General features: G+C 51.6%; 1 protein-coding gene across 2 annotated transcripts; it reads left to right on the forward strand.

The window, feature by feature from the left end:
* Positions 1–107: 107 nt before the first annotated feature.
* On the forward strand, positions 108–3,447 carry LOC125552098. 2 transcript variants are annotated; one of them, XR_007303389.1, is made up of 3 exons: positions 108–1,237; positions 1,651–2,073; positions 3,051–3,447. XR_007303389.1 is itself a non-coding variant. In XM_048715575.1 (2 exons), exons 1-2 carry the CDS (start codon positions 798–800, stop codon positions 2,000–2,002), a joined length of 792 nt encoding a protein of 263 aa, XP_048571532.1. In that variant the 5' UTR covers positions 108–797; the 3' UTR covers positions 2,003–2,972. The 2 variants fall into 2 exon arrangements, 1 of the variants encoding a protein (XP_048571532.1); XM_048715575.1 differs by lacking the exon at positions 3,051–3,447 and having other exon boundaries at positions 1,651–2,972.
* The last annotated feature ends 8,881 nt before the right edge of the window (positions 3,448–12,328 follow it).

The following is a 12,328-nucleotide window of genomic DNA, read 5'->3' on the forward strand; positions in this document are numbered from 1 at the left end:
ACTTGTATGTATTTTCGTGTGAGTGAATGTAAGAAACGCCTAAGAGCATCTTCAACAAATGATGTAAAACTGGTTTCCTGGATTTTTTGCCTTTCTCTTTTACGTCTCAATTGCATACGCATTAAAACAGAACTTGATACGATAATTAAAACTCATGTCAAGAATCGAGATCTTTTGTTCTTTCTTCCTTTTTGGGTGCGATCTGATCAAGCCAATGGAAATGCTCCAGGAACGAGAACCGATCGGTATGCCAACTAATCAGCCTCCAATAATTATCATGTTACCCGGATGGCCGGATGATACGATCCGATCCCGTGCATTGGGTCTTTGGGCATCGTCAGCACAGCAGCCGGGCTATAAGGATTCTAGTTTCGTTATAACCTGAGTTGATATCCCGCCCAAGCACGCCGCGTGCAGTTGACTCGCGCCTCCGCTGATCGGCTCCGCATCAAGAACCCAAGATCCAAGCTAGGCCACTGCGGAAGCCATGGATGATCCGCAGCAAGCAGAAATGGCTCCGCCGGAAGACGCGCCGGCCGGCGTCCCCGCGCATCCCCTGCCACACTCGTGCGCGGCGTCTTCCTCAACTACATCGGCTACTGGCGGCCACGGTTCTTCGCCCGTCCCTCGGCGCGCCGCCCGGCGGTCGACTACGGTGACCTCGACTTCCTCCCCGACTATATAGCCGGGGGTACAACTCCATCCTGGACCACTGCAACGGGCTCTTGCTCTACGGCAACGCCTGGCTGTACTGCGTGGCCAACCCCGCCACGAGGCGATGGGAGCGTCTCCCGCGCATGGACGCCAACGACTACGTCCCGTATCTCGTCTTCGACCCCGCCCTGTCGCGTGGCTACGAGGTGTTGCTGTTCCGCCGCGAGCCCGAGAAGCCCAAGAAGTTCGACCTCATTGAGTTTCTGTCTTTGCTGGATGACATGTCGGTCGGCGAGGAGGACGTAGAGAATGAGGGCCAAGATGAACCGGCTGGAGAACCTTCCATGGATGACTTGCATCGTTTGACGGAATGGCCACAGTCACAATGGACGCTGCCTGTGTTCTCATCGGCCACTGGAGAGTGGCAGGAGAGGTCATTTGTCCGGGAAGGAGAGGCTGTCAAGACGATGGCCAGTATGCAACTGGATGCGGTACAACCCATGGAATGGGGCCCAAGATGGCGCTACAGTGTGTATTGGCGAGGCGCGCTTTACGTCCATTGCCGTGGTGCATTTGTTGCAAGGTATGCATTCTAGATCGAAGTGCATAACTACAAAACTCCTTCAATTATAGTGTTGATATGTTTTTTTTACTAATTTATATAATCTTTTTTACTTTCTATTCATGGATTTTTTTATATCATCTATACTCCCTCCATTCCATAATGTAGTGCTTTCTCTATCCCCGTGCTTCAACTTTGCCCGTAAATTTAACTACCAAGATCGATTGCGGCGGGAGCAAAAGTTATATCAGTGAATTTGTATTCGAAAGAAATTTTTAATTATGTAACTTTTTCTCCCGCCGCAGTCGGTCTCGTTCGTTAAATTTATGATCAAAGTTCGACCTCGGGAAGCACGGGCGCACTATATTTTGGAATGGAGGGAGTAATATTTTAGACTATTAACATATTTTAGCGAATAAACTTGTGTTTTGTAGGATATCTTTATCAGATGGTAAATACCGGGTATTTAATACACCAATAGATTTTGAGGAAAGCAATGCATGTCCTTATCTTGGGAAGTCGGAAAAGGGGGTGTACTTTGTGACAATTCACAAGTACAATAACCTTCTCCGTGTTTGGAACCTCAGTGAATCAAGCGGTCCAATAGATTGGGTACTAAAGCATACTATTGAGCTTGATGAATCTACTTTGTGGGCTGCGATGCGTTTCTACCAACACGAGATTAATGGACCTTGGATCTTAGAGGACAATAACAACGATGATGTGGAAAACAAGATGGTGCCGCTAAAAGAAGATATTGAATGGAACTCCGATGAGATAATGTAATGAGTAACCAAGGCGGTTGTGAAGAACCATACGGTCACATTTATTTCTTGGGTTTTCACCCGTACAAAGAGGTAATTTTCTTAGGGTTGTCATTTATAGGAGTGGCTTATCATTTGAATAGCTCGAAAGTTCAATACCTCGGAAAACTACGCCCAAAAGATTACTGCACAGCGTATTCAAATGGCATATATGAATCATTTATGTACACTCCATGCATGGTTGAGGAGCTTTCAAAGACTCCTCCATAATATGTACGCAAAGGTTACCATATGTGAACTGCAAATGGTTCAACAGTGCAAGAAAAAGTGTATCATAAAGTTCGAGTCTTATTTTCAGCCATGAATACCATATTATTTTATACATTCGCAATCTTCTGAGGTAGTTTGTCATCTGGTTATGTAATTTGTACTTTTTATGCATTTGAACCAACCAGTTGTCTTCTTGCATAGTTCTACCTTCTTTTGAGGGAGCATAATTCTACATGTAAGTACTGCAAAGTGTAGAAATATATGTACTGGTTACATATGTCTTACTTCCCCCACGCTCTTCGATCACTTCTGGGCATGCAAAAGTAGTCCCGTGCTTTTAAATCGTGTCAAATTTTGCACCATGTTAATCATCATAATATAGTTCTATATCAGTTGCATGTGAAAAGGCATTCATCAATGGTAATATCAATGAAGAACTATGTGTCAAACAACCCCCTTTTGAAGGCCACAAGCATCCTGACAGAGTGTATAGGCTTCACAAAGTCCTTTATGGGCTCAAGAAAGCTCCTTGAGCTTGGTATGATACACTCAAGAAGTTTTTGGAAAAGAAGGGCTTCAAACTAGGAGCCAATGATTCCACTCTCTTCACCAAATCTTATGATGGTGATCTATTCGCGTGTTAATATATGTGGATGATATTATTTTTGACAGTACTAACTCTCATTACAATGAATAATTTGCAAATTAATAGCCGAAAATATCAAACATCCATGATGGGGGAACTAAAAATATTCTGATTCCAAGTTCATAAAAAACGGAATGACATCTTTATCTCTCAGGAAAAATACCTCAAAGCCGCTTGAAGAAATGTTTCATGGAAAATTGGGAAGACATCAAGACTCCAATGCCAACACATGGACACCTTGACTCCCAAGATAATGATAAACCATTCAACAAAAAGGTATATTGCTCCATTGGCTTTCCCTTGTATCTGTGTGCATCTAGGCCCAACATTTTGCTTAGTATTTGCATGTGTGCACGGAGGGTGAAGAAAACCAGAGATTCAAATCTTCACCCTCCTATGATCACATATCCTTGTCCTGATGACGCTCATCCTGCTAATGTGCTTCGTGAAGGAAATATGCCCTAGAGACAATAATAAAGCTATTATTTATTTCCTTATAGCATGGTAAATGTTTATTATTCATGCTAGAATTGCATTAACCGGAAACATAATACATGTGTGAATACATAGACAAACAGAGAGTCACTAGTATGCCTCTACTTGACTAGCTCGTTAATCAAAGATGGTTATGTTTCCTAACCATAGACATGAGTTATCATTTGATTAACGGGATCACATCATTAGGAGAGTAATGTGATTGACTTGACCCATTCTGTTAGCTTAGCACTTGATCGTTTAGTTTGTTGCTATTGCTTTCTTCATAACTTATACATGTTCCTATGACTATGAGATTATGCAACTCCCGTTTACCGGAGGAACACTTCGTGTGCTACCAAACGTCACAACGTAACTGGGTGATTATAAAGGTGCTCTACAGGTGTCTCCGAAGGTACTTGTTGGGTTGGCGTATTTCGAGATTAGGATTTGTCACTCCGATTGTCGGAGAGGTATCTCTGGGCCCTCTCGGTAATGCACATCACTCAAGCCTTGCAAGCATTGCAACTAATTAGTTGCAGGATGATGTATTATGGAACGAGTAAAGAGACTTGCCGGTAACGAGATTGAACTAGGTATTGAGATACCGACGATCGAATCTCGGGCAAGTAACATACCGATGACAAAGGGAACAACGTATGTTGTTATGCGGTCTGACCGATAAAGATCTTCGTAGAATATGTAGGAGCCAATATGAGCATCCAGGTTCCGCTATTGGTTATTGACCGGAGACGTGTCTCGGTCATGTCTACATAGTTCTCGAACCCGTAGGGTCCGCACGCTTAAAGTTCGGTGACGATCGTAATTAGGGTTTTTGTGTTTTGATGTACCGAAGGTTGTTCGGAGTCCCGGATGTGATCACGGACATGACGAGGAGTCTCGAAATGGTCGAGACATAAAGATTGATATATTGGAAGCCTATATTTGGATATCGGAAAAGTTCCGGGTGAAATCGGGATTTTACCGGAGTACCGGGGGGGGGGGGGGGTTACCGGAACCCCCCCGGGGGTTATTGGGCCTACATGGGCCATAAGGGAGAAGAGGAGGGCCAGCCAGGGCAGGCCGCGCGCCCCCTCCCCCCTAGTCCGAATAGGACAAGGAAGGGGGGGCGGCGCCCCCCTTTCCTCTTTCTCCCTTCCTCCTTCCTTTTCCAACAAGGCAAGAGGGGGGAGTCCTACTCCCGGTTGGAGTAGGACTCCTCCAGGCGCACCCATAGGGCCGGCCGCACCTCCCCCTCTCCCTCCTTTATATACTGAGGCAAGGGGGCACCCCATGACACACAAGTTGATCCTCGTGATCGTTCCTTAGCCGTGTGCGGTGCCCCCCTTCCACCATATTCCACCTCGGCCATATCGTAGCGGTGCTTAGGCGAAGCCCTGCGTCGGTAGAATATCATCACCGTCATCACGCACTACTAGGGAAAAGCCTATACACAGAATCTTACCAGTAGCGCGCTATAAAATCAGGCGCTGCTGGTAAGTAGCAGTAGCGCGGGCTGTGGAAACTCGCCGCTGAAACAAGTTTATCAGTAGCGCGCGCACTCCAAGCGGCGCTACTGCTAAAATTCCCACGACGCCGCCGCGAGGCCAGTTATAGCAGCAACGCGTTAAAATAGACAACGCTACTGCTACGTAACGTAGCAGCAGCGCGTTCAGGCAATAATCGCTACTGCTAAATTAACTACAGATCTCACTAGCTAGCCTCATCCACAGATCACACTCACACACACTCACAGTCTCCTCCTCACCCCCCGCGCCGCCGGTCCTCCCCCGTCGCCCCTCCCCCGTCGCCCCTCCCCCGATCTGCGCCGCTGTTGCCTCATCCTCCTCCGTCCTCCATCCACTCACCGTTGGCCGTCCCCTCCTCGCTCCGTCTTCCTCCTCGATCCGTCCTCCCTCCACTCGCCGTCGGCCGGCCCCTCCTCGCTCCACTTTCCTCCTCCGTCCTACTATCTTCTCCCTCCTCGAGTCGCCCCTCCTTGTCCCTCCTCCCTGATACATTTTGATTTAGTAGGCTTTTATATGTAACATTTTGATTTAGTTGATTTAGTATGCTAGTGGATTTAGTATGCTAGTTGATTTAGTATGCTAGTTGATTTAGTCGATTTAGTTGATATGATTCAGTTGATTTAGTAGGCTAGTTGTTTTAGTTGATTTAGAACATTTTGATTTAGTTTATTTAGTAGGCTAGTTGATTTAGTTGATTTAGTAGGCTAGTTGATTTAGAACATTTTGATTTAGTTGATTTAGTAAAATGGCGCCACCACCAGCACCACTATGTCGACTGTGCAAGTCAAGGTGCGCCAGCAGCCTTGCAACTGGCAAGCTGTTCGGCATCTACTTCCATCCGAGTTTTCGTCATGCGGCGGTAAGAAATTAGTTGAAGTGTAACAACTATTTTATTTTTAGTGTTGGCATTACTGCATTGTGTCATTTTGCTTTTCTTACACAGATCGTCCCATGCAATGTGAGGTTGAAATTCAACAAGCTGACATGAGACACTGTGACATTTGAGGCTCCTGGGGGGCCGTACACTATGGAGGTCGAGAAAGGACGCAATATGTCGCAGATTGGAGGAGATGGATGGGCCTGTTTCCTTGCTCGCATGCGTCTTACTGGTGGTGAGTTGATCAGATTCTCCTTCAGAGCAGAAAGACCCAAGCTGGTTGTCATTTATATCAACCTGGTGGAAGATGATGAAGATGACGAAGATGATGAAGATAATGAGGACCCACTCAATGAAGATGATGAGAACCCACTTCATGAAGCCATCATAGCTCAAAGAATGAGGCTGAGCGAGGAGGAGGTGTGCAACCTATGGGACATAATTCCGCCACGTGATGACTTTGTCGGGGTGCCATTCGTGACCCGCCTGACAAGTACCATGGTCGATCGGCATGAAATGGTATGTTATACGTACTGCATGTAGTAATTTGATGATATATACATGCTGTATTGTTATACTTACAAATCTAGTCGATGATATACTTTAGTGTAGAGTCTGATCACATGCTTAGGCTATTTATTAATTGATATGTTTTTCTTATTCAGAGATTGCCAAAGAACCTATCTGTGAGTTGTGGTATCGAGCCTGATGAAGAAGGCTCAGTTGGACTACGCCTTACCGCAAGGGGCTCCGTCACCACATGTACTTACCGCATGGGCACAGATGGTCGCACACACTTGAACTCGGTTGGGTGGAAGAGATTCCTCGTTGGCAAGAATCTTCGTGCTGGACAGGCCATCCTAATTACTATCAGGAACACCCACCGCCCAGGCTTGAGGATGATGATCGTCGTCGATATCATCTAGAACTACATATGTGTATGTGCCTATATCATCTAGAACTACATATGATGATTGTCGTCGATATCATGTAGAACTACATATGATGATCGCCGTCGATATCATCTAGAACTAAATATGATGATTGTCGTCGATGTCACCTTGTACTGCTTGAGGATGCATGTTGAGTATATATGAAATTGTTATCTAGTACTCCCTCGGTTCCAAATTACTCGTCGTGGTTTGAGTTCAAATTTGAACTAAAACCACGACGAGTAATTTCGAACCGAGGGAGTACTACCTAGTACCTATAATGCTTTATGAAATTGATATCTAGTAGTACCTAGTATCTGGAAATTGCAGTTTATCGAAGTCGGAATGGGGAAATGGTGAAAGATATAACAGTAGCGCTGGACCGGGAAATCGCTACAGCTAAGTAATAGCAGCGCGTTCCTGAAAAGCGCTACTACTATAGTCAATAGTGGTAGCGCGGGTACAGGCAGCGCTACTACTAAGAGTTAGTTGTAGCGCCTTATTGGTAGCGCGGGTACCCGCGCTGCTGATAGGCCTAAAACCCGCGCTGCTGCTAGCCTTTTCCCTAGTAGTGACGCCGTCATGTTGACAAAACTATCCCTCAACGTTTTGCTAGATCAGAACTCGAGGGACGTCACCGAGTTGAACGTGTGCAGAACTCGGAGGTGTCGTACGTTTGGTACTTGGATCGGTCGGATCGGGAAGACGTACAACTACTTCCTCTACGTTGTGCAACACTTCCGTTGCCGGTCTACGAGGGTACGTAGACAACACTCTCCCCTCTCGTTGCTATGCATCACCATGATCTTGCGTGTGCGTAGGAAATTTTTGAAATTACTACGTTCCCCAACAGTGGCATCCGAGCCTAGGTTTTATGCGTTGATGTTGTGCACGAGTAGAACACAAGTGAGTTGTCGGCGATATAAGTCATACTGCTTACCAGCATGTCATACTTTGGTTCGGCGGTATTGTTGGATGAAGCGGCCCGGACCGACATTACGCGTACGCTTACGCGAGACTGGTTCTACCGACGTGCTTTGCACACAGGTGGCTGGCGGGTGTCAGTTTCTCCAACTTTAGTTGAACCGAGTGTGGCTACGCCCGGTCCTTGCGAAGGTTAAAACAGCACCAACTTGACAAACTATCGTTGTGGTTTTGATGCGTAAGTAAGAACGGTTCTTGCTAAGCCCGTAGCAGCCACGTAAAACTTGCAACAACAAAGTAGAGGACGTCTAACTTGTTTTTGCAGGGCATGTTGTGATGTGATATGGTTAAGACATGATGCTAAATTTTATTGTATGAGATGATCATGTTTTGTAACTGAGTTATCGGCAACTGGCAGGAGCCATATGGTTGTCGCTTTATTGTATGCAATGCAATTGCGCTGTAATGCTTTACTTTATCACTAAGCGGTAGCGATAGTCGTGGAAGCATAAGATTGGCGAGACGACAACGATGCTACGATGGTGATCAAGGTGTCGCGCCGGTGACGATGGTGATCATGAAGGTGCTTCGGAGATGGAGATCACAAGCACAAGATGATGATGGCCATATCATATCACTTATATTGATTGCATGTGATGTTTATCTTTTATGCATCTTATCTTGCTTTGATTGACGGTAGCATTATAAGATGATCCCCCACTAAATTATCAAAGTATAAGTGTTCTCCCTGAGTATGCACCGTTGCGAAAGTTCTTCGTGCTGAGACACCACGTGATGATCGAGTGTGATAGGCTCTACGTTCAAATACAAACAGTTGCACACGCGGAATACTCAGGTTAAACTTGACGAGCCTAGCATATAACAGATATGGCCTCGGAACACGGAGACCGAAAGGTCGAGCGTGAATCATATAGTAGATATGATCAACATAGTGTCGGAGTAAATAGCCATGGGTAGCCTAGCCGGCTTCCCCTGGTCCTTCTGAAAAAATTACGAGCCCGTCCGGCTCTCAAGAATCCAAGACATGGGGCCGCCTTCCCCTTGCTGGCTGTCACCCAGGCCGGCTTTCGGAAGGCGGCCCGACTTTAGCCCTCATGAAGAAAGCCATGGGAGGGCCGACTTTGAGAAGCCGGCCGCGAGGAGGCCGACTCGAAGAAGCCGGCTCCCATAAAGCGGTCGAGACCGTACCCTCAAAGTTTGCATCCACCTAGCGGCGATGAGACGGGGCGTGGCTACAGTAAAGCCTGCCACCCCCAAATCCCGGAGCACGATCGGCACAGTGCGCCGTACGGGTGACCATGACCCGCCCGGCGCAACACTGTTGCCATGCCGACCCTGACGCCATCCATGACGGACTACCAGCGCGGCCCACGGGCGGTGGGTCCCTTTGGGCAGAGAGACACCCGAAGGCGGCCACACCTCCCCCAGTCGGCCCAAGAGAGAGCCGGCTCCCCACAGTCGGCTTGCCATCTTCCTCGAAGGAGACGCCCCATTAAGGAGACAAGACGTGGTGAGGCTACAATGATCGCCCGCCGGGCGGCGGTACTGTAGCCACGCCTACCAGGACGAAGCCCACGTCACCAAGATGGAGCAACAGTAGCCAGCTGCCGACCAGGTCCCGGACAGTGGGGCCTGCCTGTCGACCGAGGAGCCGGCAGCCGGCGGGACCCACCAGTCGGCGGGCCCCAGCGGCCGGCGCAGAAGCCGGCGAGCACAGTCACCGACGGCTGGGCCCCGCGCCCAGTCGGATTACCATTGTACCCCCGGGGGGTAGGCCTATATAAACCCCCCGGGGCACCCATGCAAAGGGGGGGACCCCCAGCTAGTTTTAGACACCACGCAAGGAGAAGAAGCAAGCTAGCCGTGCCCTTCTTCCTCCTTCCACCGAACAGCTCAAGGAGCATTTTGTAGCTACTTGTCCATCTAGTGATCATGCGGAGACCCCGCAGAGCAGCAGTAGGGGTGTTATCTCCACGGAGAGCCCCGAAGCTGGGTAAGATTCGCCGGCGTGCATGTTTTCGCCTCATCCCGTTTCCAGGCACCGACGACGTCTTACTGGCTCCCACAATGATAAGCCACCCGTTGGCATATGTCGCACCTACCACCCGACATTTGGCGCCCACCGTGGGGCCAGGTGCACCGTCGTCCGGAGACCTGTTCTGGACGGGAACCCTCTTCCTCCCCAGCGAGCGTAGCCAGCCCGGCACGCCCGATGGTGCTTGCCACGACGCGCTGCAAGGCATCACCAGCATCTGTGCGGCGAGCAGCCTCGCCAATCTCCTCGACGAAACCCTCATCTCCGACGAGCTCGCCTCCAAGGCGGGCACCGACCACCTTGCCAACCTCCTCGGCCAGCTCCATATCTCCAGCGAGCTCGCTGTGGATCTGGAGTCGGTTGGCTCCACCGACCCGATGCCTGTCGACTTCGACACGGCCTCCTTCGACACCTTCCCCACCAACATCGTGATCTACAACGACCCGCTTCCTCGGACCGACGGCCGCGATACTGTCACCACCGAAGTGATGGTCATCGGCCGTGGCGGCCCGGCCGACGAGAGCGCCCACGACGCCCCGCACGCGGCGGCCCACGACTTGTCCACCCCCCCTCCCGGCTGATGCCGACGACGAAGCACTGGAGGCGCGCCGCCTCGCCCTCCTCGCAGAGGGCCGGAGGCTGGCTTCCGTGAGACGCCTCACTGAGGCCTACCAGCGCGAAGCTAACCGCGCCGCCTTCGGCACGCCGGCCTCGGGCGGGCCAAGCCGGGCCGGCATTGTCAAGCAACGCGGCGCCGTCATCGCCGACATGCTGGGAGTCGACCGCCCGGTCTATGCCACTCCGCTCGAGAACTTGCGTGCCGCCCAGGCGGCCGTGGACGAGTTGGACGGCTTGGAGGCCGAAGAACTCCCCCACATGACCCGGCGCATCCAGCAACTGATTGACGCGGCCGCACGGTGGCACGAAGCCGACGCCCGCGCGGGAAGCCCTCCCCCGCGCCGAGATCACGGCGCGACGTCCCGGACACCGACTACGAGCAACGCCCGCGCGCGGCGCGAGAAAGAGCCGGCGGCCAGCCGAAGACGGACCCGAATCTCCATCGAGCGAGACGCGGACGGCCATCCCCGAGCCATGGAATGGCGGGGCAACCCGCCTCCGCCTCGACCCCATGGAGAGAGATATCCCACCCCGCCGCCAGTGGCGCACCCGACTCTCAGCGGCCGACTAGGTCGCCGCGAAGGAGTCGGCGAGAACGACGCCCGCCATCGGATCGACCGCCTGGCGCGATCCCTGGCGCTGGAAGAAGAAGACGATGTCGGCCCGCCTTGTTTCGGCCCCTGCATCCGTGACGAGCCTTTCCCCAAAGGGTTCTCGCTCCCAAGAGACACGCCCAAGTACAACGGCTCCGTGAAGCCGGAAGATTGGTTGATCGACTACTCCACGGCGGTCAGCATAGCCAATGGCAACCGGCGCGTTGCCGTAAAGTACGTGCCCCTCATGCTACAAGGCACGGCGCGGACCTGGCTCAACAGCCTCAAGCCTCTCAGCATCAACAGCTGGCTAGATTTCACCGAAGCTTTCATCCGCAACTTCACCAGCACCTACAAGCGGGCCCCCAAGCCCAGGCAGCTCTCCCTGTGCGTACAGGGCCCAACCGAGTCCACTCGCGACTACCTCACGCGTTGGGCCGAGCTCCGCAATTCTTGCGAGGGGTGCACGAGGTGCAAGCCATCGAATACTTCACTGCCGGGTGCCGAGAAGGTACCCTCCTCAAGCACAAGCTCCTCTGCGACGAGCCGACTACCCTCGACGAGCTTCTGGACATAGCAGACAAATACGCCACCTCCGACTCTTCGATGAAGACCGAGCTCCGGGTAGACGCGTCCGGGAAAGTACTCAACCCGGCGCCCAAGACGCCGGCAGGGGATTCCGGCCGACGCCCACACCCGAACGACCACAAGCGCAAGGGCCCTGCGCCGCCTCCCGCCAGTCGGCAGGTGGCCACGGTCGAAGACGCGCTGCCTGAAGGGCGACCCGCGCCCAAGAAGCCCAAGGGCGGCCGGCCGGCTTGGCAGCCGGCTTTCTCCTACGAGCAAACTCTCGACGCCCCGTGCAAATTCCATAGCGGCGCGAAGCCGTCCAACCACACAACCCGGAAGTGCCATTGGCTCACCCGAATCTCTAAAGGCGAGGGGCTCGCGCCGCCTCCGCCTGCCGGCCCGCCGCCTCCGGCCGCTCGGCCCGCAGTCGGAGCCGTGCACGACGAATTCCCCAACGAGCAAGCAACCTACATCATCTTTACAAGCCAGCTCGAAGACCGGCGCGGCAAACGCCGAGAGCACCAGGAAGTCAGCATGGTCGCTGCCAACCCCGCCGGACACATGCATTGGTCAGAAAAACCCATCAGCTGGAGCCGGGCCGACCATCCAGAGGTGATGCCGTCTCCCGGCTCTTATGCGTTGGTCCTGGAAGCCACCCTCGCGACGGACAGATGCGCTGCCCGCTTCTCCCGCGTGCTGATAGACGGCGGGAGCAGCATCAACATCCTGTACCATGACACCCTGGAGAAGCTAAATGTCAAGACGAAGCAGCTCATGCCTACTCGAACAGTGTTTCATGGCATCGTACCCGGCTTGTCTTGCGCCCCCATTGGCAAGATCAAGATTGATGTACTCTTTG

The sequence above is a fragment of the Triticum urartu genome, chromosome 4 (genome assembly GCF_003073215.2).
Source record: "Triticum urartu cultivar G1812 chromosome 4, Tu2.1, whole genome shotgun sequence".
NCBI classification, from domain to species: domain Eukaryota; kingdom Viridiplantae; phylum Streptophyta; class Magnoliopsida; order Poales; family Poaceae; genus Triticum; species Triticum urartu.

What these genes read in the sequence shown, in the direction of transcription:
- LOC125552098 (XM_048715575.1), top strand. Translation starts at nt 798, where the DNA reads ATGGACGCCAACGACTACGTCCCGTATCTCGTCTTCGACCCCGCCCTG. An exon ending in CGTGGTGCATTTGTTGCAAG is followed by an intron (nt 1,238 to 1,650) that starts GTATGCATTCTA and finishes TGTGTTTTGTAG; the next exon opens with GATATCTTTATCAGATGGTA.